General features: G+C 53.6%; 1 protein-coding gene across 9 annotated transcripts in view; it reads left to right on the top strand.

Moving 5' to 3' along the window:
• ABCB9 (ATP binding cassette subfamily B member 9) overlaps positions 1–26,818 on the top strand; it is a 37,614-nt gene extending 10,796 nt beyond the window's left edge. For 5 of the 9 annotated variants that reach the window (XM_049697728.1, XM_033440824.2, XM_049697729.1 and 2 more), the window contains 11 exons: positions 5,748–6,432; positions 10,562–10,676; positions 11,252–11,382; positions 12,365–12,570; positions 14,753–14,950; positions 16,250–16,378; positions 18,322–18,510; positions 18,975–19,148; positions 21,274–21,433; positions 23,024–23,160; positions 25,602–26,818. In XM_049697728.1, coding sequence (XP_049553685.1) covers positions 5,832–6,432; positions 10,562–10,676; positions 11,252–11,382; positions 12,365–12,570; positions 14,753–14,950; positions 16,250–16,378; positions 18,322–18,510; positions 18,975–19,148; positions 21,274–21,433; positions 23,024–23,160; positions 25,602–25,862 — 2,301 coding nt within the window. In that variant the 5' untranslated portion in view covers positions 5,748–5,831 and the 3' untranslated portion in view covers positions 25,863–26,818. Of the gene's footprint in view, positions 1–12; positions 734–5,747; positions 6,433–10,561; positions 10,677–11,251; positions 11,383–12,364; positions 12,571–14,752; positions 14,951–16,249; positions 16,379–18,321; positions 18,511–18,974; positions 19,149–21,273; positions 21,434–23,023; positions 23,161–25,601 lie in introns of those variants that run through there. The other 4 variants (XM_049697730.1, XM_049697727.1, XM_004276680.4 and 1 more) reach the window with 4 other exon arrangements.
• Positions 26,819–27,023: the final 205 nt, after the last annotated feature.

Genomic DNA, 27,023 nt, shown 5'->3' with positions numbered 1-27,023 from the left:
CGGGACCCCCGACCCGGGTCTTTCTCAAGTCGAAGTGCCAGACCGGGCACAGGCTGGAGGGACATTTGGCTCTCCCTGCCCCGGGGATGGAGTAGGCATCTCAGTTGAAGGTGGGAGACTTACTGGCCCCCCCTCCTGGTACCCTAGCACCCGCAGCCGCAGGTCCCAGCCCCCCATCCCTGCAGCATCCTTTCCACGCCGCGGGGAGAATGTTGCTTTTTTTTTTTTAACCATTCAGGTGCCGCCACCTCTTGGAAAATGGTGAGCGTGCCTTTTGGCGTGGATCCTGGGATGGCTGTTCTCCCCCCAGGATCGGACTGGCGCCTCTTCTGAGGGCTCCCCACACCCTACAGCGTTGCCTGCCCACAGATCCTGAGAGGCTGGCTATGTCAGAAACCTGGGAGCAGGCCTGGACCTGCCGACCTTGGCAAACCCCTTCCCCTCAGTCCCCCCAGCTGGCCAATGGGCTGACCCTTCTCTGCATCCACCCCGGCAGTTAGGCCTGAGGCTTCCCAAGGGCCTCTCCCTTATTTCTAGTTCTTTGTTAAAACAGGGTGCCCCCTCCCCAGACATGACGTTAATTCAGACAGCTTTAAGCTGGTCTGACAGGACTCCCCCCGCCCTGGAGTTAGGCTGCCCTCAATTCCCCTGCTTCAGGTGGGCAGGTGACAGGTGACAAGACGAGGACGGCAGGAAGGCCACAGTGACTCCCCAGTTTGCCTCACCTAGAGTGGTGAGTTATCTGAAACAACTTCCCCAGGCGCCAGTGTGGGATGTGTGGGCTCAGCAAGGGTGGGAGTCAGGATGGAATAACGTGGACTCAGCTGAGTCCTGGCCCTGCATCCAGAGACCCCACAATGACACTGTCCCACAGAACCAGCCCCAGTCAGCTGGGTGATGACTGCTTTGGGGTGAAAAGTTCACCCCCAAAGTTGGGGGAGAGCTGAGCTGCGTGGGCCCCCCAGGCCCTTCAGGACCCTTTCTTGGGAGCCCTGAATAGCCTGGGCCCAGAGAATGAAGTGTGGGGTTTCAGCTCTGCCTTTGCGTATTCTCTTCAGGTCATCTGACTTCCCCAAGCCTCTGTTTCCCTCTCTGTAAAATGGGAATGATAACCGAGAGAACGTCCCAGAGTAGTGGTGAGGATTAACTGGGACGGGAGGTGACAGGCACTTATCACATTGTCAGGCACTTAGTAACACCCCATAAACTATAGCTGCTGTGGTTATGATAATAATTGCTATCTGTTATCTCCTGGCCGTTCCAGACTTTCCTTTTGTGCACCTGTCAGCTGGAGATGCCCCAACCACCATTTCTTCTACTGGGAAGAAAAGCCTTTGACAGGACGTGCAGTGGGGATGTGGTCACTTGCTAATCCTGTGCCATTCCTTAGCTCTTGGGGTCAAGGCGAGTTGACCCTGTCTTCCTGGGCACAGCAGGCCCTGGGCAGTGCCTGCTCTGACCTCTGGCCACCACCTTGTCCTTGTCCCTTGGGGCACACACGTCACCCATGTGCCCACGATTTGCCCTCCTGCTCCACCTGGCCAAGCTCAGTTGCGTCCTCCAGGTCAGGCAGATGGTGTGCTGGGACATGGCTCAAACCAGCCCACTGGCCCCCATCCTCCCCTCCTCCCAGTCTTGGCTGGTGGTCTCGTCCCCTTCACTCTCCTGCTCAGTAACTTTAAAAATAACAGAGTAGTCTGTCCCCACTGAGGGCTGTAACCTGACCCAAGTTGGATTCTGCTCCATCAGAGCCTGGAGTAGAAGGACTCAGCACTTAGGAGCTGGGGACCCCGGTGCTCTTGCTGTTCTGTCCCCAGCTCACGGGGTGACCTTAGACAAGCCTCCCTCCCTCCCTCTCTGGGCCTTAGTTTCCCCATCTGTAAAACGTGGTTCAAATAGTCTGTGATGCTGGAGTGCAAAATTTTCTTTTATTCCAGTGAAGAAGATAAACAGCTGGGGCTCCCATGTGGGTGGTTGTCAAATGACATTACCCGAAGCGGAGGGTGTCGGGAAGGGACTGACCCGGTGACTGGGAGTCAGGATGGGGAGAGCTGGCCAAGCCCCTGGGCTGCTCTCTGGCAGATCTGCCTCCTGTCCCACTTCTGAATCCCAGCTCCTTCCCGGCAGCTAAGGGACTCCTTGTACCCACCAAGAGGTGAGTTGCAGCCAAGGTGGCTGACGGGGCCCAGGCAGCCGGCAGTAGCTTGGCCAGGAGGCCTGGTGAGGCACCTGGCCAAGAGCATCCCTCCCTGGGCTCCAGCTCACACTCACCCACTTGCTGGCTCCTCGAGGCCTCTGCATTGCAGCAGCTAGAAGCCTGCACTGGCAGCCCAGCCAGGGCTGGGGGTGGAACAAGGGCCTGGGCAGGGGGTGTCTGTTCCCCTGTCCCCACCTTCACTCCCTCCCCTGCCCTTGATCCCAGTCAGCCCTGGCTTCCCTTTGAGAGGCAGCTGCTGACAAAGCAACTGTCTTCTCTAGAACATACTTGAGTCTTCCTAGAAGTGCTGTGGTGACAGCAGGGCCCAGGCTTGGGGACCATCACGCCCCTGGGTCCCCTCTGCATCTCAGACCCTCCTGAGCATCATTAAAGGTCTTGCCTACCCCTGAGATGCTGTTTTGAAGAATTATGCCTTTGGAGTTGAGAGCACAGATTTTGGAACTCGAAGGCCTTGGTTCACATCCCAGGTGTGCCACTTCCTAGCTATGTGACCTGGGGCAGGTTACTTAACCTCTCTGTGCCTCAATTTTCTCACCAGAAAATGGGGATGATAATAGAACATACCTCATAGGATTCTTGTGAGGATGAATGCATGTAAATCACTCAGAACAGTGCCAGGTGCACGATAACATCAATAAGTGTCAGCTCTTGTTACTGTTGCTGCTGTCCTTGTCATTGTTGTCACTGTGTGTCATCAGTTCTGCTTCTTAGCTGAGCCCCCTCTGGTATAGACTATTCTCCTTCAGTGAATACTCTCTGTTAGCACTTGCTATATGTATGTATGTATATATATATATAATTGAAGTGTAGTTGATTTACAATGTGTTAGTTTCTGGTGTACAGCAAAGTGATTCAGTTATCCATATAGATACATATTTTTTCATATTCTTTTCCATTATGGTTTATTACAGGATATTGGATATAGTGCCCTGTGCTATACAGTAGGACCTTGTTATCTGTTTTATATACAGTAGTTTGTATCTGCTAGTCCCAAACTCCTAATTTATCCCTTCCCCACCCTTTGGTAACCACAAGTCTGTTTTCTATGTCTGTGAGTCTGTTTCTGTTTCATAAATATTTGTGTCATATTTTAGATTCCACATATAAGTGATATCATATGGTATTTGTCTTTCTCTTTCTGACTCACTTCACTTAGTATGATAATCTCTAGGTCCATCCACGTTGCTGCAAAGGGCATTATTTCATTCTTTTTTATGGCTGAGTAGTATTCCATTGTGTATATGTGCCACATCTTCTTTACCCATTCATCTGTTGATGGACATTTAGGTTGCTTCCATGTCTTGGCTGCTGTGAGTAAGGACTTGCTGTATTGACAAGCACTTTAGCTTAGCAGTTTAGAGCCCAGCTTTTGGAACCAGACAGCTCTGCGTTCAAATCCCGGCCCTGCTGCTCACCAGCTGTGTGATCTTTGGCAAGTTATTAGCTTCTCTGGGCCTCAGTTTCTCCATCAGCTAAATGGGGATGATGATAGTGTAAATCTCGCGAAGTTGCTGTGAGGATTAAATAAGCAGACACATACAAAGCACCTGACCCACATAAAGGGCGGGGCTGCTAGGAAGGGCCGCGCCGCGTAACTGTTTGCTTGTAGTAATTGGGCCCCTGCTGTGTGTCAGGCATGTGGTACCGAGATTGTGAGCCAGGTGCTGGGACCCTTCACACACTGGCTCGAGTCCTGGCTGGGGCCTTTGTTGGCTGAGTGATATGGACCATGTGCTTTTGCCTCTGTGTGCCTCAGTTTCTCCAGCTGTAAATGGGAATGTGGAAGCAGCAGCGTCATGGGGTCGTGTGGGGTTTCTGACATTGGTCTGAGCACTGGAGCTGTGGGGGGAGAGGGTCTCTCAGTCTGGCCCCCATTCCCAGTCACTACTCACAGTCACCCCTCCTGTTGCTCTGCACCTCTCCCCTCCGCTGGGGACTCCAGAGCTTTGCCCATTTTGCAGATGGGACAACAAAGACCCCAGGGGAGAGAGGGATGAACCCAAGTCATGAGGTGGCACTCAGGGGCGCACCCAGTCTGGTCCCAGTCCTGCCCTGGACAAGCCCCACTCCCAAACTCAGGCCCCCAGGCCCACCTCCCTCCGTGTCTCTGCAGCTCCTGGCGTCTCCCAGGCCCTGGTCCAGGCCTGAAGGACCCAACATGGGACATACCTTAGGCAAAGCAGACATCGCGCTCCAGAAAACCACAAGGGGCTAGGGCTGAGGGCGAGGGGCAACCTGGGCTGGAGGAAAAGATTCTGGAAACTTCCAGGCAGATACAAAAGTCTCTGGGTTGCTCACAGGCCTGCAGACACCCCTTCTTGGTCTAAGAGGGTTCAGGTTTATTTCGGGAGACTGAAGGCCTGATGTGGGGAGGAGGGAAGTGGACAAACGTTTATGAAACATGCACTATATGTGGTAACAATCAGTAGCAATTATTACGGGCTCGGCACTGTGCCCAGACCTGATGTTCACATATTAACCCTCCTGCTAACATTTTACAAAAGAAGAAACAGGTTCAGAGAAGTTAATGATTGTAGTAGTAGTAGTCATAAGGCAATGACTCTTCATTATATCCTTTGCTGATTTCAGTTTCATCTGCAGAGCCCTGCACATCCCTGCACCCTCACCTCTCTGACCTCATGGGGCCTCTTTGCCTCCCTCAAGCCACATGTTCCTACCTCAGGCTCTGGCGTTGTCTGTTCCACCTGTCCAAAATGCTTTTCCCCCAGATCTCCACGTGGCAGACTCCCTCACCTCTTTCAGTCTTACTCAAGGTTTACCTTCGCAGCGAGGTCTTCCCTGGTCCCCTATTTGTTTATTTATTTGTTTGTTTGTTTTTGTCTGTGTTGGGTCTTCGTTGCTGCGCGCGGGCTGTCTCCAGTTGCGGTGAGCGGGGGCTACTCTTTGTTGCAGTGCGCGGGCTTCTCATTGCGGTGGCTTCTCTTGTTGCGGAGCATGGGCTCTAGGCACGCGGGCTCAGTAGTTGTGGCTCGCAGGCTCTAGAGCACAGGCTCAGTAGTTGTGGCACATGGGCTTAGTTGCGCCGCGGCATGTGGGATCTTCCTGGACCAGGGCTCGAACTCATGTCCCCCTGCATTGGCAGGCGGATTCTTAACCACTGCGCCACCAGGGAAGCCCTGGCCCACTATTTAAAATTGCCCTCACTGCCCCTCATGGCCCTTCGTTCCTTGCACCCCAGCCCTATCTCTTAACATACTGTATCATTTAGTTATTATGTTTATTATCTGTCTCTGACATGAGTGTCTCATCTCCACAAGAGTAGGGATCTTTGTTATTTTTGTTCACTGTTAAATCCCCAGTGCAAAGAACAGAGTCTGGCCCACAGAGGGTGCTCAATACATATTCCTTGAATGAGTGGAGCCGTCACGATACCTCTGTGAAATCAGTATTCTTGTTACTGCCATTTTACAGATGAGGAATCTGAGGCTCAGAGACGTCAGGTGACTTGCCCAAGGTCACACAGCCAGCAAGTAGCACACCTGAACCCCTTGCCCTGTTGCCTCTACAGGTCTGGCCTCGCCCCACAGACAATGGCCTTGCCCCCATGAGCTAGAGCCTGCCCCTCGGTGCCTGCCCACCACCCGCCAGCAGGATGCAGCTGTGGAAGGCAGTGGTAGTGACCCTGGCCTTCATGAGCTTGGACGTCGGCATGACCACGGCCATCTACGTCCTCAGCCACCTGGACCGCAGCCTCCTGGAGGACATCCGGCACTTCAACATCTTTGACTCGGTGCTGGACCTCTGGGCGGCCTGCCTGTACCGCAGCTGCCTGCTGCTGGGGGCCACCATCGGCGTGGCCAAGAACAGCACCCTGGGGCCCCGGCGGCTGCGGGCCTCCTGGACGGTCATCGCCCTTGTGTGCCTCTTCGCGGGCATCTACACCATGGTGAAGCTGCTGCTCTTCTCCGAGGTACGCAAGCCGGTCCGGGACCCGTGGTTCTGGGCCCTCTTTGTGTGGACCTACATCTCACTTGCTGCGTCCTTCCTGCTCTGGTGGCTGCTGTCCACAGTGCAGCCGGACGCCAAGGCCCTCGAGCGGGGGGCAGGGGCCGAGGCCGAGGGCCCCCCTGGGGAGGACCGGCCCGCGCCCGAGCAGGCCTCCGGGGCCACGCTGCAGAAGCTGCTGTCCTACACCAAGCCCGACATCGCCTTCCTCGTGGCCGCCTCCTTCTTCCTCATCATGGCAGCACTGGGTAAGTGAGGGCTCTCTTCTTTCCTCTCACATTTTAACATCTTACTTACGTGGTTCAGATATCAAATTGATACGCAAAGGTAAACACTGAGAGTTTCACTCCTAATTCTACTCCTGACTGCCCTGATCCCGGTGCCCAGGGCTAACTCCAGAAGAAGGTTCCGGAAGCTTCCAAGTGGGCAGGAAACCACTTTTATTCCTTTCTTGTATATGCTTCCAGCGTTTCCTTATGCGGCTGCAAGCAAATAAGTACATGTCACTCTCCCCACCTCTTACACTCCATTCTGTGTCTTGCTTTTCTCACTTAACAATATATCCCGGAATTTTTCCAATCGGTATCTCATTCTTTTATTTGGCTGTGTAATACTGCACTGTGTGGCTGTACCATAGATTATTTAGTCGGTCTCCCGTTGTTGGACTCTTGGGTTGTTTTGAGTCTTTTTCTCTTGTTCATACATGTTTCATATAAATGTGCATATATCTGTAGGGTAAGTTCCTAGAAATGGCATTTATAGGTTCAAAGCATTTTTTGTAATGAAGCAGAATAGAATAGAGCCATCAGGGTATGTAGTCTGTGGTAAGATTAAGTATTGTTTTGTGAAACTTTTATTTTAGCTGTGTGCGCCTGTGTGTGTGTCCTGGTTGGTGATGTAAATTGTATCTGTTACTGTGGATCTGGTCCAAACAGTTTTAAAGCAACACTCCAGCAACGTGGGTGGGAAGGGACATCACGGGGTGGAAACTCCACGGGTTCTGGGGGTTCGTGGCCAAGTGCTCAAACCTTTCAGAGACTCATTTCCTTCTTCTGTGAAATGGGGATTGGGAGCATCCTTATCTCAAGGTGTTGTAAAGTTTGAATAAAAAGACAGAGAGGAGGAGCTTCCAGGGTGGCACAGTGGTTGAGAGTCCGCCTGCCGATGCAGGGGACAAGGGTTCGTGCCCCGGTCTAGGAAGATCCCACATGCCACGGAGCGGCTGGGCCCATGAGCCATGGCCGCTGAGCCTGCACGTCCGGAGCCTGTGCTCCGCAACGGGAGAGGCCACAGCAGTAAGAGGCCCGCGTACCGCAAAAAAAAAAAAAAAAAAAAAGACAGAGAGGAGAAGGACAGGTACAGAGCTTGGTACGGCATGATGAGTACAGGAATGTTAGCTGCTATGAGTCGTTACATGTTTAACTCCCAGGGACAGAGTCTGGGAGTAGCCACAAAGCCAGAGTGATCTCAAAGAGGACAGGCGAACCCCAGAGCCCATTTCCTTGTACCATCCATCCTCCATCCTCTCAGATCCGGCCCCTTAACCGCTGTGTGATTTTAGGCAAGTTACTTAACCTCTCTAAGTCTCATCTCCTCATCTGTAAAATGGGCGTCAGCAGTTGCGGGGTTGTGAGGTTCAGTGAGTTAATCCGAGCAAGACGCCTCGGACAGCTCATGGCACACAGAAACCTCGCAGTAAACTTTAGTGGCCGTGAGTGTTGGGATGACCCCTTTTCATTTAACCAGATAGTTTCTCCTACTCATGCTTCAAGGCCCAAATGTCTGCTCCTGAGACGCCTCCTCAGATTCTGCCGACCGTGGCCCTTAATTACAGCATCGGTGACGTGAAAATCACATGTCCACTCTCCTTTCTCCCCTTCCAGGCTTTGAGCCCCTCGCGGACAGGGGCCAGGTCTGACTCATCCAAGGCCCCTGATACCTGGCACAGAATCAGACTTACTGAGTGAATGAATGCATGAATGAATGACCGTCCTGCCTGTGTGGGCAGATGTTGCCCCCACGGCCTCGTTTCCCCTGCCTCCCAGGGTGCTGTTGTCAGCTGGTGTGCGCTTAGGGAATACAGATGTCCTAAAATACAGCCGAGCAGATTGCACCAGCCTGCAGGATTATGTCAAGGTTATGGGCTTCAACTTGAAATCAGGCCCCCCGACTTCATCAGTAATTTTAATCAAGTTTATTTAACGTGGCCAAGCTTCAGCTTCTCATACTGCAACGAGGGCTTCTTCAGGTTATTGTGAAAATTAAATGAGGTGAAGCACGGTGCCTGGCAAAACTAGGTACTTCTTCATAAAAGTTAGGTACTGTGATTATTAACAATTATTTTTCAATCAGCCAGCATCCAGTAGGGTTCAGCTTTTTCTGAAACCTTATAATCTAAAAGAAAAACCACCCATTGTGAAAAAAAATGGTTAGTTTTGTGCTGAGTATCTCCCGTTGAGATATGGATTTCCTGGCAACCTAACTACAATAACCTTGGGCAAATGACTGAGCCTCAGTTTCCTCATCTGTAAAATGGGAAGAATGATAATAGACCACCTATGGGGTTATTGGGAAGCATTTGAGACTTGAAAGAGATGAGGGAGCAGCTATCTGGGGTAACAGTGCTCCAGGCAAAGGGAACAGCCCGTGCAAAGGTCCTGAGGCAGGAAGGTGCCTGATTGTTAAAGGAAAAGCAGCGAGGCCAGCGCAGCTGGAGCAGAGGGGGTGGGGGAAGAGAAGAAGGTGAGGCAGCTCAGTAGCAGGGCCCAGTCACGTGCAGGGTGCCGTCAGCCACTGTAAGGCCTTTGACTTTGATGCTGGATGAGACGATCTGCCTTGGGTTTCACAGGCTCCTGCTGTCGGTTGAGTGGAGAACAGGCTGATGGGGATAAAGGTGGCAGCAGGGGGAGCCAGGGGTTTGCTGAGATAGTCCAAAGGAGGTTGACAAACCTGGGTGGGGCAGTAGAGGCAGAAAATTCTGGAAATATTTTGAAGGTGGAGCCACAGGATTTGTGTAGAGAGTTTCACCTGGTTCTTGGGCAGATTGGACAAAAGAGTTTGCATACCTGCTTAGCACAGCACCTACCCAGCAAGGGCTCCATGAACGTCCATGGTGGTTATTATCATCACTGGTGCTTGCTGGAATCATAATGCTGCTAGAGCTCGCTGATGCCCTTTACTTCCCTGTAGGTAAACTGAGGCAGAGATTCAGCTGAGGTAGAACTTCACAGGGGTGCCTGGAGACCCCATCTGGCCAAGGACACAGGGGAGACAGAGGCCCTCTCGGCTGCCGCCTTGTGGTCCCTGTGCTGAGACCAGCAGAGGGCGCCAGAGCGCTATAGAAGGTCTCACTGTCCTGGTTGAGCCAGTCCTGCAGAGCTGACCAGGGAAGGGCCTGCCCCACCTGCCCAGGGTTCATTCATTGACCTTTACTGAGTGACTCCTGTGTGCCCAGCCCTGAGCCAGACTATGGCTGCTGAAAGAGCTGCAGTGAAAACGGGACACAGCCTGGTCTGACCACCTTCTTTTCCGTGTCCATCATTTCCATAAGATGGGAGCGGGAACTTACTCTGGGTTATTGGGAGGGAAGGCACAAGGAACGAGCCCCCAGATAGGAAGCTCATTTGGGTTTGAGTCCTGGCCCTTCCTCTTAATTGCTGTGGGACCTTGGGCGAATTACTCCACCTCTCTGAGTCTCCCACTCCCATGTGAAATGGGGTGACATCCCTGCCCAATGCCCCCCTCCCCACGTCCACCCAGGATTGTTGTGAAGATATAGCAGGACATATGGGTAAGAAATTATCTGACAAACTGTAAAGTGCCCCCTCAAGAGGGGCGGGGTGGCAATTCACAGCATTGCTCAGAACCAGAATACCAACATACTCGGAGGGTCTAGAATTTGGACTCTGAACCCTCGGCCAAAGAGAAGAAGTGAACTTTGGCGTCTGTCAGCCACCAGCTGTGTGGCGGAGCAATCGTCAGCTCACCTTTTCAGCTCCACTTTGCTCATCTGTAAAATGGGTGATAACAGAGCCGACTTCAGGGTCCACGTGCAGAGGGGGTGAACCGTCACACGGGAGCCCCTTGTCTCTGTGTGCTCGATGACGGGTCGCCATTATTCACGATAGCATGACCCAGTCTGTATAGATTAAGTCACTCACATTTCCCGTGTTCCTGTTCTCTGAAAAGAGAGGACATTAAGCAGTGTGGGACCCCTTCCCTGCCCCCTGCCCCGTTGAGAAGCAGGAGTTTGCCGAGAGAGAAAACCCCACGGTGGAGTCAGCGCTGTGGGTGGTATGGGGGCTTCCAGAGGCTCAGGAGGAAGGACAGAGGCTCCCCTGGGTGCCGATGCCCCCTGAGCCCGCCCTGTCTCCGCAGGAGAGACCTTCCTCCCTTACTACACGGGCCGGGCCATTGATGGCATCGTCATTCAGAAGAGCATGGAGCAGTTCAGCACGGCCGTCACCGTCATGTGTGCGCTGGCCATCGGCAGGTAGCAGCCCCTGCCCTCCCCCACCCGCCCAGGCCTGCCGCGGGGAAGGAGGGCAGGGCCAGCTCCCCAGAGGAAAAGGGGCCAGGGAGGCCCAGGAAACGCCCCCGGGGAGCCTGTGCCTCAGCTGGTCCCCGTGGTAACTAACAACCCAACTGGCTTAGTTCTGTCCCTTTGGTTGAGCCACCCTAGAGCAGCGCCCTTTTGTCCCTACAGATGGCTTCAGTCCTCGGGGTTCCCCTTTCACCGGCACCCTCCCACCCCCCGCGGTTTTCCAAATGGGAAACAAGGACCAGCCTTGTCTGTGCTCCTCTGGGAGGGAGAGGGGTCTGGCTGGTGGAGCTGGGCCCTTCACCCACGGTAAACGCAGTCCCCTCTGTGCCCTCACCTTGGGAGCTCCTGTTGGGAACAGGGAAGCCCCGTGGAGGTGCTGGCTCCGGAGAGTGGGCTCGAGGTCGGGGTGCCGCCCGGTCTCTGCCCTGCGAGGGGCCCACGCCTGCCAGCGGGGGGTGGCGGGGGTGGCGGTTGGTTGTCGGAAGGACGTCGTGCTATATGTAACATCTCTTATCTGCAATTAGCTCATTTGCCGCAGGTGTTCGGGGCGGCATTTTTACCCTCATATTTGCCAGACTGAACATTCGCCTTCGGAACCGTCTCTTCCGCTCGCTGGTATCTCAGGAGACGAGCTTCTTTGACGAGAATCGCACAGGTTGGTCCTCCTGGGGCCTCGGGTGACCTGGGGCTGGGCCCGGCCAGGTGGGCTTGCCTTGCATTGAGGATTTAAGTGGGCACGTCCATGGTCTCAGTCCTGATGGCTTTTCCTGCCGTCCAGTTCAGGATGGGGACACCCCGGGAGGCTGGCTTGGGCCTCTGGCCCTGCCTGAGCCCTGGGGAGCTGGCCTGCCGGCTGAGGTTTTGGTGTGAATTGCGGCCACTATAGGACCCTCGCTAGGCCACCCGCTGTCCCTGCAGCAACCAGGCCTCGCCTCCCACTGGCTTGTGGGAAGCACAAGGGCAGGGTCTACCCACCAGGCCTGTGGCCTGAGAGGCCCAGCTCCTATGGGAGTGAGCAGGGCGGACATGCAGGGCAGAGCAGGGAAGACATTACAGCATCCGGCCCAGGGCAGAGCAAGGAAGACATTACAGCATCCGGCCCAGATCTAGGCTCTGAGGCAGACCAGCCTGGGTACAAACTCTGTCACTAACTTCACCTCTCTGAGCCTCTATTTTCTCCTCTGTAAGATGGGAACAATAACGGTAGCTGCCCTGTGGGATTGCTGTGGAACTCTTAGCCCAGTGTCCAGCAGTCAGTAAAGGGCTTTCTGTTCCTCTCTCCTCCACAGCCCAGATTGTTATTTCTGTGAGGGAAGAGGGGAGTGGCCCCTCTGCCAGTGACAGGGAGGAGACGTGGGCTCAGCTCTGGCTCAGTCACGGCCACGCTGTGTGGTGCTGAGCAAGCCTCTTCCCTTTCCCGAGCCTCAGCTGCCTCCTCTGTGCTCTGGGAGGTGTGACGCTGAAGCAAGATGCTGGTGACAAGGTCTGGGCTCAGAGCAGCCCTCAAGGGGCATCCGCTCTCCTTCCCTCCCCACCCCGCCCAGAAGGTGGGGGAGGTTGGAGCTCCCCGAGGGTCCCCTGCCGCTGCCCACAGTGACCCCATTGCCACAGCGGGAGCTGAGCTGCCTGTGTTCCAGGGGACCTCATCTCCCGCCTCACCTCGGACACCACCATGGTCAGCGACCTGGTCTCCCAGAATATCAACATCTTCCTGCGGAACACCGTCAAGGTCACGGGCGTGGTGGTCTTCATGTTCAGCCTCTCCTGGCAGCTCTCCTTGGTCACCTTCATGGGCTTCCCCATCATCATGATGGTGTCTGACATCTACGGCAAGTACTACAAGGTAGGCCCCGCCTGGTCCCCGCTGGGGTCTGAGCCCTGGCAGCTCCTGAGTGACCCCTTAGGCAGGTTCAGGGGGCCACCAGGGGCTAGTGAAGGACCCATCGTAAGGCTGCATTTGCGTTCATTCACTGGTTCATTTCACTCATTCAATAAATATTTATTGAGCACCTACCGTGTCCCAGGCACTGGTTTATATCAATGAAACAGACAGGGCCCCTGCCTTCAGGAGGCTTATATTCTAATAAGAGAAACAGACAATAAATAACAATGATGCTAATAATGAAAATATATAATACAGTAAAAGATCATAACTGCTAAGGAGAAAAATGAAGAGAGAGATTGGGAGCATTGGGGCTGGTTGCCAGTTTTAAATAGATCTTTCTGAGAAGGTGGCATTTGAGTAAAGAGGTGGACGGCTCGGGGAAGCACATTCCAAGCAGAGGGCACAGCCAGTGCAAAGGCCCTGAGGTGGGAATGTGCCTGACATGTTTGTGGAGCCTCAGAGAGGCCGGTGAGGCCAGAGCCAGGAGTCAGGGGAGAGCAGGGAGGTGACGGGGGCCAGATGGTGTCGGCCTTTGCGGGAAGTTTGGTTTTCACTCTGAGTGCAAAGTTTGCTCTCTTTCTATACGTTTATGTCAGGGGGGAGGGCTCAGGCCCCCAGGAGCAAGGCCCTCGCCCACGATGCAGTGATGGGCAGGCAGCAGTCCCTTCAGGCCGCCCCTTGGCACTGCCTCTGTCAGAAGGTCAGCCTGTAAGCTAGGCCCCTGCCTCACCTGCCTCCTGCTTCCTGCGATGGTGGGTGCCCCTGAGCCCTAACGGAGCCAGGCTGGGTTCAGACAGTGTAGGCAGCCCCTCCTCAGTGCTCCAGGCCTGCGGGGGCAGGGACACTCCTGAGCAGGGGCTGGGACACGTGATCAGCTCAGGGTCCCCAGTGTGGTCGGAACCCTTGGTGCCCATGACCTGAGGCCAGCCCCCAGATGGATCCGTTCCCCACAATCCAATGTGTCACCTCCGGCAGAGCCCACCACCCAGGAGGGCCCTCTCCCCAGCAGTTCTGGGTCACCGGCCTCACTGTTTTCCTCCCTGAGTAGAAAAAGTAAATATATGAGTTGGAGTTGGAGCTGTTTCCCTTCCACACCGCCCTTCCTGCCTTCCTGCCCGCCCCTGAGAGGGGGCAGGAAACCCTGGAGCTCCCTGCACCAGCCCCACCTCTACACACACCTCAGGCCCCACCTTTAAGTTCAACCGGGCAGGACCTCAAAGAAGCCCTGTTTAGGTCTCGTACCTGTACCCGAATGTGTAGGATACAGTCATCGCCACAAGCCACACACATCGCCCGCAGCCAGACATGACGCAAGGCACAGGCTGGCTTCTCCCAGGATGCCTGAGTGTACTGCATGCTTCCGATGGCCTGGGCATGACTCGCAGGTCATGGGACATGCCTATGGAGGAGGCTGTCTCAGCCTCCTGGGCAGCCTTCCTGGCTGGTGTGAGATTCTGAGTGTGGTTACTGAAAGCCTGAATAGCGTGGCCCAGGGCGCCTTCTGGAACTCTGTGGACAGCAGCCTGGTGGTCACATACTTGGAACCACTTCTCAGCCATCCGTCTCCAGTTATAAGCACACGATGAGGGCAGATTTCATAGCCCGTGGCCTCCACCACCATCTAGAACTTGGCTAGGAGTTCTGGAATCTCTGTGCCAACCCTCAGGCTCTCACGTAATTTAATATATGTTGCTGGATGTAAATGGTGCCTCCTTAATAGTTAGTGTTTCTTGTGTAGTGTACAACCTGAACAACCATCCAGGGCATCCCTGCTCTTATGCCAGCACAGAATCAGGTATTGAGACTCCTTTTTCTCAGAGGATTACCCAAAACTGTATGGTCACGCATAACCTCCTCTGAATACTGGAGATGACTTCGTGATCAGCGCCCCCATGCCTCAGGAGCTAGAGCCTCAGGAGCTCACCCTAAGAGCCCAGCTGGAGTCTGAGTTCAGCAAATCAAGCTAGAAGGGAATGGGGGAGGAGGGGAGCTGGGTCTTATCCCCTTGTCCCTGGAACTCCCTGCACAGAGCTGGCACCAGCTAAAGATAGAAAACACCAGAGAGGCCTGGGGGCTCAGGCAGAGGGTGAGACTGTGTGTTTTGGGGTCTCTTCCTTCTTGTCGCGCCTCCCACCCATAGAGGCTCTCCAAAGAGGTCCAGAATGCCCTGGCCAGAGCCAGCAGCACGGCTGAGGAGACCATCAGCGCCATGAAGACAGTCCGGAGCTTTGCCAATGAGGAGGAAGAGGCGGAGGTGTACTCACGGAAGCTGCAGCAGGTCTACAAGCTGAACAGGAAGGAGGCTGCGGCCTACATGTACTACGTCTGGGGCAGCGGGGTACGTGCCCTGGCCCGGGCAGGTCTCACACAAAGATGGGGGACCCCTAGATCAGGACATTAGCCCAGGTCCAGGCATGCTGATGTGACACTTGACTTTGTCCCAACTTTCTGCTTGTCCTCAGAGAATCTTTCTGGAAAGGAATTCAGCCTCTCGGTGCATGTCCTCAAGCAGGGCACCTCCTCTCTCCCTCTCACCTGGGCGTGGGGTGGCAGGGTAGGAGCTTTCTTTTCCCAGCTAGGAAAGCGTCCCTGCCAAGGTGGGGAGTCACCCCGAGGCCAGCTGGGACCCATCCTCGGCCGGCTTCCCTGCAGGTCCTTTGTCACAACCACACACGTGCCCCCATTAGAGTGTCCAGCTCACTCCCTGGGGGTGAGTTATAGCCCCTCCTGGAGAAGAAGCACTTGGGTCCTGTCACTGTGTGCTGGCCACATCTGGGGGTGGGCTGTTGGGGAACAGCTGGGGTAGGAATGAGGAGGGTTTGGAATTTAGGGGGAGGAAGGAGAGGGTGGTCTACAGGGAAAGCAGGGAATAAGGACCTTCTGGGTCCCCCCAGGGTGGGCCACCCCTCAAAAGTGCCCAGCCAGGGAGAAGAAGGGCCTGAAATCCAGCTCACCTAGCCAAGCCTCTTGGCAGTCTGCCCACCAGCAGGGGTGCCTCTTGCCGATTGTGCAAAGGCACTGTGGCCCAGCCATTGATCTAGTTCTGACCCAGCATCGCTGGCTTGGGATGGGGAGGGGCAAATAGGGACCCAGTGGGTTGTCATGGGTACGCAGGTCCCACTCCTCTCGCAGACCACTCCCCCAGACACCAGAGGGGGCTGGAGGCAAGCACACCCTGGACACAGCCCCTCCTTCATGGAAACACAGACCTCGTCTGCTTTGCCTGGCTTGCTGTGTGACCTTAGCCAGTGGACTCAGCCTCTCTGAACCATGCTCTTCCCAATAAGGAGAAGACTAATAGCTCCAGTTTGGCCTCGCTGAGGCGCTTGGGCGCTGTGTACGTGTGCCAGGGCCTTACAAAGAAAGCCTTGTTCCCAGCCAGGCTCATGGCCTGTTCCAGCTGGGGGCCTTTGCAGGGAAAAACTCCATGGCGAGGGCGGGGAGGGCATGAGTGACAGAAGGGCCCCAGCTTGTGGGAGGCCATCCCTGCTGCAGGCTGGAGTTTCAGTCTGTGGCTGTGAGTGAGGCGCCCACAGCTGCTCTCACCTCCCCTGCAGGGCAGGGGACAGAGAGGCTGTGGGGAAGGTCTGAGCCAAGGCCTCCATGACTCAGATCCCCCTTTCCCTCTTCCCTCCAGCTCACTCTGCTGGTGGTCCAGGTCAGTATCCTCTACTACGGGGGCCACCTCGTCATCTCAGGGCAGATGACCAGCGGCAATCTCATCTCCTTCATTATCTACGAGTTTGTCCTGGGAGATTGTATGGAGGTGAGGGGCCGGCGGGGGGAGGGGGGCCCTGGGGAGAAGGGAGAGGGAAGGGAGAGGGATCTAAATGGGGGTGCTCCAGGGTTTACGGGAGGTGGTATTTCTTTCTAAAGAATGTGACAATACCAATAATACTAATAAAGAGAGTAACACATACAAGTGACAGCAACTCCATTTATGGAGCAAAGTGGCAACGACAGCAATTATTTCAGAAGGTTCTCCTGAGCACACTGTGCACGGTCAGTGCTACTCCAGTCCCCATTTCCCAGAAAAAGAAGCTGAGGCTCAGAGTGGTTAAACGACTTGCCCACCACGTTTGCAAGGGAACCGAGTTCAGAGGCAGATGGTCTGACTTTATTTTAACCCACTTTGAAGAGTAACTCCATGGAAAAAGAACAGAGTGGGTTTTTTTTTTTTAAATAGACTATGTCTTAATTTGGCTGCCCCCACCAGCAGGTCCCGAGACTAGGGAGCTGGCGTGCTTGTGCCGGAGCTGCCATCGGTCACTGCTGGAGGATGCCCGGAGTGCTCCTCTGGTCTGCCTCCCTCCCCCCACAAAGCCCTCAGCATTAAGATTGAGCCTCTGTGTCCTGCAACGATAAAGCTCAAAGATGCGGCAGGGGAGGGGTGGGTTAGCATCTGCTGCAGACGGTACTTTGCGTTAGCTACAGTCATCCATGCAGTGTCATTTGGATCAGCGTCTCGGAATCCGTGCTTCAGAAACATCCACACTAGCGGGCAAAGACGTGTGTCCCAGGATGTTCAGTGCGGCACTGTTTATAATGGTGAAAAGTTAGATGCCTGTCAACCAGCGATTGGGTGAATACAGTACATCTGTATTCTAGAAACAGTCCATCTGTGCTATGAAAACTAGGCAGCAGCCACAAAAATCAGGTAGAGCTGTGTGCACTGGCATGGAAAGAACCCTAAGACATGCTCTTAGTGAAAAAGCTAATCCCCGAGTCATAAGGATGGTCTGATCCCATTTGTGGTTTTTTTTGCATCTCAAAATGATTTAATTACATATGTGCACGTGTTTGTGAAAGCACAGAGAAAGGACTCGAAAGACACAGTACTCGGATAACCGGGGCCACCTCTGGGATGAAGCAAGAAGGACAACTTATACACTTGTATAAGCACTTGTATCTCAATAGGAATAATTATATCCAGATATTATGATAATAGCCATAGCTGTGGTGTGTTGGGGGTTTACTATGTGCTAAGCACTGTCTTCGCGGAACCATGACAATGGTACTAATATCACCCCTATTTCATCAACCAGGACCCGCAGTCACAGCTCATAAGGGCCTGAACTTGGGAGCCAGATGTGCCTGGGTTCGAATCCTGGCTCTGCCACTTCCTGGCTGTGTGACCTGGGGGAAGTTACTTGAGCTCTCTGTGCCTCAGTTTCCGTATCACCAGGAAGGAGATAATGATAGAACCTACCTCATAACATATATAAGTACTCAGTAAAATGAGTCATTATTCACACTTATACTTGTGTATATTTTTACCCAAGGAGATGTATAGTATAAATTAAGGGCCATTTTTAAAATTGAAATTTAAAAATTCTGTGACAGCTGAAAGAGGAAGGTCTGATTCCTGTTCTGCCACATTCTGCCTAGTTCATTTAACTTCTCTGTGCTTCCGTTTCCTCCTCTGGAGGGTGATAACACCTACTCTGCTGGACGGTGGTGAGGTTTAGCTATAACACACAAGGCACCAGTACTTTTTATTGCTGTCCTCATTTTTTCATTGTCGTCATGATCTGCTGTACTAGCAGGTGGGGCTCCAGCAGCCTCCCGTGGGCACCCCGCCCCCAGAACTGCTGCTGTGTGCTTGCTCTCTCCTCACTCCCTTCAGCTCTCTGGCACCGTGGCGGGGGCGGGGGTGTCCCAGGATCGGGGCGTCGATGGGTCAGGAACGTGTGTCTACTCCCCCCGCAGTCCGTGGGCTCCGTCTACAGCGGCCTGATGCAAGGAGTGGGCGCCGCGGAGAAGGTGTTTGAGTTCATTGACCGGCAGCCAACCATGGTGCATGATGGGAACTTGGCCCCTGACCACCTGGAGGGCCGGGTGGACTTCGAGAACGTGACCTTCACCTACCGCACTCGGCCCCACACCCAAGTCTTGCAGGTGAGAGAAGACCCAAGCCCCCCCCCACCCCCCCGGAAGTCATCCTTTCCCTCATCCCATCTCTCGCGCACCTCCTACAGGCCAGGCCATGGCAGTGCAGCCAGGAACCTGAAAGGCCAGGAACACTGAAGACAGATCATATTAACAAAAGGATTCCTGGAGAAGTGCTAGGAAGGCAATAAGTCAGGGGTAGTCTGCAGAGATGGTATTAGCAGTCAAGGAGGGCTTCTCGGAGGAGGTGACATTTGATATGAGACCTAAACAAGGAGCAGGAGCCAGCCGATGGCTCTCTGCAGAAAGAACATTCCAGGCAAAGGAGACAAGTATAAAAGTGCTGCCCAATCCTAGAAAGGAGAGCATTCTGGGGGCCGGTGGTGGGGCAGGCTAGGAAGGGTGCCCACCTGCGTCTGAGGCCAGAGCATATGAGCCAGGGGCCCCACACCGTGTCTGCGTGTTCCTTGCAGAATGTCTCCTTCAGCCTGTCCCCAGGAAAGGTGACAGCGCTCGTGGGGCCGTCGGGCAGTGGCAAGAGCTCCTGCGTCAACATCCTGGAGAACTTCTACCCCCTGGAAGGGGGTCGCGTGCTGCTGGATGGGAAGCCCATCAGCGCCTATGACCACAAGTACTTGCACCGAGTGGTACGTGCATGGGCCTTTGCTGCCCTCCTCCGCCCTTTCCTTGTCTGACCTTCTCTCCCACGGGCACGCACACAGGTGCAGGAAAGAGGGCTCAAGACACACGTACATTTCAAAGAATTATCACCATTTCAAGAATTGGAACATTCCAGCACTCTCCCCACAAGAAGCAACGTCTTGCCTGACGCTCACGATCGTCATTTCCATGCTTTTCTTTTGTTCCCATCTCTACGCCTCCCCGAACAGCGCAGCTGTGTTTTGCTAGTTTTAAACTCCGTCTGGCTGGAACCGTAACATGTGTATTCTTTGTGTCTTGTTCCTTCCACTCAGTGTTATTTGTGAGGTTTCCAGGTTGAGGCTGTGTTTGTAGTTCACTCATTTTCATTTCTGCAAGATAATCCACTGTGTAAACATGGCACAGTCCATTTATACATTCTGTTCTTGATGGATATTCCGGTTGTTTCCTGTTTTTTTACTATTACCAGCAATACCGATATGGACAGTTTAGTCCATATCACGGTGCCCATGGGTGGGTAGGTTCTCCCAGAGCCTCACCTTTAGTAGTTACTGCCATTAAGGTGGTTTACTTTTTTTATTATTATTATTTTTTTACACATTACATTCCCACTAGCAGTGGATGAGAGTTCAGGTTGTTCCGCATTTAAGTTATCTCCAGTATTTAAAGGAGGCTATTCATGACCTTACAGTTTTGAGTAATACTCTCAGAAAAGTAGACTCGACACCTGATCCTCTGCTGGTATAAGAGCAGGGATGCCCTGGACGGTTGTTCAGGCTGCACACTATACAAGAAACACCGACTATTAAGCAGACACTATTTACGTTGTCTACATACATTAAGATATATGAGAGCCTGAGAGTTGGCACAGAGATTGCAGAACTTCTGGCCAGTTGTAGATGCTGGTGGAGGCCACAGATTGTGAAATCTTCCCACCTATGTGTATATAACCAGGGACAGATGGTGGAGAAGTGGTCCCAGGTTTGCCCCCACCAGGCTGCTGCCCACCAGAGTTCTGGAAGTGGCTCCTAGAAAGAGCTGTTCAGGCTTTGCAATAGTTAACACACTCAGACACTTAATTTTCTCAGACTGTTAATATTGCCAGTCCTGAATCTGTACCAGTTGGTATTTAGAGGTAGTTCAGTGTAGAGGTCTTTTGCATTTTCCTGGTGACTAAAGATATTAAGTCCCTTTTCATATGTTTATTGGTTATTTGGATTTCCTCTTTTGTGAATACCTTCCCTATAAATTTAAATTTTTAATTTTCATAAACCCAGAGCAGTAAAACTCAACAACCTAACCATATTCCCATATATTCAGAGAATTTCATAACAAAGACCTGAGGTGACTCCACCTCACCTTTTGAACTCCACTCCGTGTCGGGAACTGGCATTGGCAGTTTAGTCAATATCCTTTCCAACGTGTTTCCTACCTTTATATAAACATACCTATATATAAAGGCACATATGCTTTTTTTAAACAAAAATAGAAATATGATATATATATTACAGTTTGATTTTATGGGTGCACTGTAATCATTTAACCAGTCCTCTGTTTATGGAGAACTAGATTGCTTTGTTTTTTTCTTTTTCCTTTTTTGCTATTTACAGTGTTGCAATGATATTCTCCAACTACATACAAATTCCTAAAAGTGAGACCATGAGACAATAGCTCCTTTCAGTTGTTCTCTTACAGGGAGGGGGCACCATCCAGGGAGGTCCTTGTGGCCTGGGTCTGCTGTGCCCCCTTGCCTCCTGCCAGGGACAGGCTGACTCACAGAGTTACACTCCACGCTCTTTCTCTCTTTCTTTCCAGGTCAGGGGCAGCCAGTAAGCTCCGTCTTGGAGGTCAGGGAGCTTGACTGGGCCCAGAGCGGCAAGCTTAGCGGGGCCCCAGTTTGTTGGTCAGGGAGGCTGAGAGCTTGTGCAGAAAGTGGACTCTGCTGTTCGGAAAGAAGAGAGGCAGCTGAATGCAGCTGCTGGCCGCGGGCCCTGATCAGATTTCAGACCCAAGGCTCCCGGCGTCACTCAGGCCCAGGGCTCGCGAGGTTCCTGGTGACAGCTGGATAGACGTGTTCCAGGCCTCTCACAGCCCATCCTTCCTCCTCCGCAGATCTCCCTGGTGAGCCAGGAGCCAGTGCTGTTCGCGCGCTCCATCACAGACAACATCTCCTACGGCCTGCCCGCCGTGCCCTTCGAGGTGGTGGTGGAGGCCGCACAGAAGGCAAATGCCCATGGCTTCATCATGGAACTCCAGGATGGCTACAATACAGGTACAGAGCCCAGAGCATCACCTCCACCGTGCCTGGAGGTCCACCCTCAGGGATGCAACCCTGAGTTATGCACTGCCCTCTGCCAGCTGAAACTCACATAACATAAACTTAACCACTGTATTTTAAGTGAACAATTCAGCAGCATTTAGTACATTCACAGTGCTTTACAACTACCACCTCTGTTTAGTTCCAAAACGTCATTTTTTTTAAAAGACACTTTTTTCTTTTCTTTTTTAAAATTAATTAATTTATTTAGTTTAAAATTTTTTGGCCACATTGGGTTTTCGTTGCTGCGCACAGGCTTTCTCTAGTGTGGCGAGCGGGGGCTTCTCATTGCAGTGGCTTCTCTTGTTGCAGAGCATGGGCTCTAGAGCGCAGGCTCCGTAGTTGTGGAACACGGGCTCAGTAGTTGTGGCGCACAGGCTTAGTTGCTCCGCGGCACGTGGCATCTTCCCAGACCAGGGCTCGAACCCATGTCCCCTGCATTGGCAGGTGGATTCTTAACCACTGCGCCACCAGGGAAGTCCCTGAAATGTTATTATTTAAAAATAATATAAGTATTATATTCATTAATTATAGTGACTTAATTTTATATTAGTAAATATTTTAATTTAATAAGTTGAACAATATATTACCTTATAGATTTTATTTAACATATTTAAAAATTTTAACTCTCGCAATGGGACTATTCATACAATTCAAAACTAAAAAAATAGACATAACGATAGCCAATGCGAAGTTTTATTTCATCCTGGTCTTCACTGCCAGGACCACCCTGCCCCCACCCAAACATCTTTCATTATTTTCTTACATGTCGTTTTGGAGTTTCTTTATGCAAGTATGAATATGTATTTTTATTCCCTCCCGCCCTTTTACAGAGAAAAACCCAGCACATTCTATTCTGCCCCCCAGCTTTTTTAAGTGACCTGTCCATATAGATACCTAGAAAGCTGCTCTTTTTTTAACTACTGCATAGTATTCTGTTGTGTGACTTTATAATAATTTACTCAAAAATAACTGATTTCCTGTTTCCTGTTGATGGACATTTGGTGGTTTGTTTCTTTGTTGTTGTTTTTTTTTTTTTTTTTTTTGGCAATAACAGTGCTGTGAGTCACTGTGCATGAGAAGGTGAATCTGTAGGAAATATTCACAGAGATGGGTTTGCTGGTCCAAGGGTTGTGCCTCTGTAATTGTGCTCTGTAGACTTGTACAGCACAACCGGATAGACACAGCGGTGTGTGCACGGCAGCACAGGGCCCGCGCCAGCAGTACCTCAGGGAGAGGAGGGAGTGCCCTTTCCCCTCGGCCACACCAGCACAGCGTGCTATCAAACGTGTGGATTTTTGCCAGATTAATAGGTAAAAGTTGGTATCTTGGTACCAATTGCACATAGTTGTAACTTGCATGCCTCTTACGAACAGGGAGGAAGAGCATCCTTTCATGAGGTTTCCAGCCTGTGGCCCTTGTAGCCCCACCTTTTCCTGGGGAGCAGAGCTCCTGTGGCAGCAGGGAAAGGCGGAGGCGGGGGTTGCTTGCTGCTCCCCAGGGCCTCACCTCCCGCTCACTTGCCCCTGTGTCTCTGCCATGCAGAGACGGGGGAGAAGGGTGCCCAGCTGTCGGGCGGCCAGAAGCAGCGGGTGGCCATGGCCCGGGCTCTGGTGCGGAACCCACCCGTGCTCATCCTGGACGAAGCCACCAGCGCCCTGGATGCAGAGAGCGAGTTCCTGGTGAGTCGCTGGGTAACGGGCGATGCTGGGGCAGTAGCAGCTCCAGGCGGCCAGAGCCCTCCCTCCCCCAGCAGACGGCTGCAGGGGCCCTCCCAGGCCAGCAGCTTCCTGGACTGGGCTGTCCCGGAGCTGAGGGCAGGGAGCGGGGGCAGAGGAGGCCCAGGGCCTGGCCACCCTGGCCCAGCCTCTGGCTCGAGGCGTTGAAATTATATGGAATTAGGTTAGGGGTCAGGAGGTGTGGGACATGGACAGGAGCTCCGCTCTGCAGCTCATGGCTTGCGCGTGTCTCTTACCCCCTGAGTCTCATTTCATTGGTAAAGAAAGAAGGGCCCCACAGTGTATTTGAAGAGGACCAGCTGCCTCAGTCCCTCCATGAATCATTTACTACACAGGTATTTAATGTGCGCCTCCCGGGCACCAGGCGCTGTTCTAGGCACCAGGGGTTACATTGGCCCCTGCCCCCAAGGTGTTTCCAGTCCCGAGGGGGAGACAGATAACAAGGAGATAAGCATGAGTTCACCCTGGGGCCTGTGCTATGTAGAAAATGGAACAGTCATGTGGGGACTTCCCTGGTGGCCCAGCAGTTAAGACTCTGCGTTTCCAGGGCTGGGGACGCGGGTTCGATCCCTGGTTGGGGAACTAAGATCCCAGATGCCGCACAGTGCGGCCAAAAAAAAAACAAAAGAAGAAGAAGAAACAGTCATGTGATAGAGAGATTGAGGGAAGGGTCACTACTGTCAAAGAGAAACTGCTGGACATTAGTTAAAGCTGGGAAAACAGATTTTATTAGTAGCTACTGTCAGTAGGGAAAAGAACTGAGCCCCATTCCTGTGCAGGGGTGACAGTGGTGACGGAGCCTTTCACAGAGAGATTGAGGGTGTAGGGAGGGCGCAAGAGTGGGGGACCAGGAGAAACTCACAAAGGGCTGGGCAGTGCAAGTGTGATCTGTCCCCATGGCTGCTGGCCAGCAGTGGTTGTCCTCTACCGAGACTGGGAGACAGGGGCCCTTTCCTTCCCATGATTACAATGAGATGGCATTCAGGTCCCGGAGAAAAACATTCCTGAGTTTTAGGAGATCTGCATGTATATCTCCAGGGGACAGGGGAAGGTTTTACAATTATAAGCCCTTTTTGGTAAATGCTCTAAGAAAGGGAGCTCTGGGGCCCACCATCAGGTGATGTCTAGAGGTCAATTCTCCTGGCAGCACTGGGCATTTAGGGGCTGGGGTCATCCTAGCAACAAGGCCTTGAGCTGCAGAAGCCCCCTGGAGTGTGGCCGTCTTAGTGCAGAGTTTGGATGGGGTCACACGTGCCAAGAATCCTGCAGTTCATGCCAACAGAACCAGGGTCATCAGGTCCCACTTGAGCTGAGACCAGAAAGGAAAGGAGACAGCCAGGGGGGGGCTGGGTAAGAGAGTCCCAGGGAGAGGGGGCAGTGGGGGCAAAGTCCCAGAGCAGGTCCACAGCCAAGCCCCATGGTCAGCGTGGCTGGCGGTGGGGTGAGGCAAGGAGAGTCATAGGGGGACACAAGCTCCTCAGGCCCTGGAAAGGAGTTTGGATTGTTTTCCATTAATAGATTTTTATTTTATTTTTTTAGAGCAGGTTTAGGTTTAAAGAAAATTAAGCAGAAAGTACAGAGAGTTCCCCTATATCCCCCTCCCCGCACCACGAACAATGTCGCCTGTTATTAACATCTTGCATTAGCGGTTCCTTGGTTCCAGTTGACAAGCTGGCATTAATGCATTATTTCTAACTCAAGACCACAGTTCATATGACGGGTCACTGTTTGTGTTGCGCATTCTACGGGTTTTGACAAATGCAGAATGTCATGTTATGCAGAATAGTTTCACGGCCCTAAAACTCCCCCAGGAGTTTGGATTTTATCCTAAATGGGACGAGAAACTCTTGGAGGGCTTGGGGCATGAGTTCAACAAGAACTGATTAAAAATGTTAAATCCACGCGGGGAATGGATGGGAGCAGGGCAGGTCAGAAGGAATGGTGGCAGAGGTGGAAAGATGGCACAGAGACACACCGGGGAGATGGAGCTACAGGACCTGCTGATGGGTCGGATTCCGGTGCTAAGGGAAGGATGAGGAACCAGGTGATGCCTGGTTGTGTCGGCGTGAGCTTCGGGGCTGACGGTGAGACCGTTAACCAAGGCCAAGGCTAGGGGAAGGAGCAGGAAGACGAGAAGACGACCATGTTCGGGGCCCCCCTGTCATCCGCCGGGCGCTGCCCTGTGTCAGGCTCTGAGCTCCGTCCCCCGTGGACAGAAGCCAGGAAGCAGGTCCTGTGCCAGCCCTTGCTTTACAAGTAAGGAAGCCTCAGAGAGGCTGAGCATCTACAGGACGCGGTGGATCTGGGATCCCAGCCGGGACCGGGCGGGGCAGTGGGTGGCGGCGGAGACGCCCGTGTGAGCCGGCGCCCTCCTGTTTCCACAGATCCAGCAGGCCATCCACGGCAACCTGCAGAAGCACACGGTGCTCATCATCGCACACCGGCTGAGCACGGTGGAGCGGGCGCACCTCATCGTGGTGCTGGACAAGGGCCGCGTGGTGCAGCAGGGCACACACCAGCAGCTGCTGGCCCAGGGCGGCCTCTACGCCAGGCTGGTGCAGCGGCAGATGCTGGGGCTCGAGCCCGCCTCGGACTGCACAGCCGGCCACAGGGAGCCGCTGGGCAACGGCGGTCACAAGGCCTGACCGTGGGCCCTGCCTCTCCTGGTGGGGCAGAGGCTCCAGTGCCCACCTGGCAGATGTGCCCACGGGGGCCCCCCGGCCGCCCCCGCTGCCCTCCGAGCCCAGGTCCACGGCACTGGAGGGCCAGCTGCCCTGTCCCACGTGTCCCCGCTTCCTGCGTCTCACCCCCAGTTCCCACCCTGTTCCCCGGGCCACCACCAGCCCCCTGCTGCCATGAACGACCCCCTCCAGTCTGGGCAGTGGAGACACCACTGGTCTCTCCAGCTGGCCTCCCAAGGTTTCTAAGTGAAGGTAGAGCTACCTTTTTAAACCAAGATCTTAACCAGGTTTTTTACTGCTTGGTTCTGATGGGCCCAATCTCCTAGATTTCAAAAACATTTTTCTAATTGGGAGCAATGATGGGCAAGTTCTAGAGACTTCTGAGCCGGGAGTGAATGACCCTTCCTAGGAGCCTGGGGGATGTCAGGGAGAACTAGGCCTCCACCCTCTGCCCCTGGAGAGAAGGGGCTTCCCTGTCCCGGGGTGCGGGGGAGGGAACACGGGGAGGGGACTTCCTGTCTCTCCCTCTTCCCAGCTCTGTGAGTCAGGCCAAGGGTGGGTGGGGAGTGGAAGGCACCTGCCTGCCCTCACCCCTTCCGCCCTCCCAAATCTAAGCCAGTCTCACTGTGAACCACTACGGACCTTAAGTGGGAGAGTGAGGGGCTGGCCAGGCCTGGCGGAGCCTCAGGGTGTCCCTGGCCCAGCGCCCAGCGCTAGCCCCTCCCCCTGCCCCTCCCATGGCTGGCGGCCCCTTCCCCCAACCACCCTGCCGCTCTGCTCTTCTGAGGCCCTTTGGACGTTTGGGAGTCGCGTTCTCTTCCCTGTCCAGTGGACGGGACACTGGCAAAGCCCAGGTCTGGCTTTGTAGCGGGGTTGCAAGATGTTGGGAGAACCCGGTTAATAAAGTATACTACCTCTGACCCCTGACTTCTGACCTCTTCCTGGGCCGTCTGCCTCATCACCTGGTTAGGTTTCTCCATGCACTAACTCTCCCCCGGCCCTGCCTGGTGTAGTTGTGGGGAGACTTTGAGTGGTCTAGGGCCTCCGCCCAGTGTCCAGGAGCCCCTTCACGTCCCCAGGACCCCAGCGCAGACATCCATGTCTGTCTGTCTGCCTCCATGGGGC

The sequence above is a fragment of the Orcinus orca genome, chromosome 15 (genome assembly GCF_937001465.1).
Source record: "Orcinus orca chromosome 15, mOrcOrc1.1, whole genome shotgun sequence".
NCBI lineage: Eukaryota > Metazoa > Chordata > Mammalia > Artiodactyla > Delphinidae > Orcinus > Orcinus orca.
Note: the sequence above shows the minus strand (reverse complement) of the source record. Positions and strands in the feature narration are given on the sequence as shown.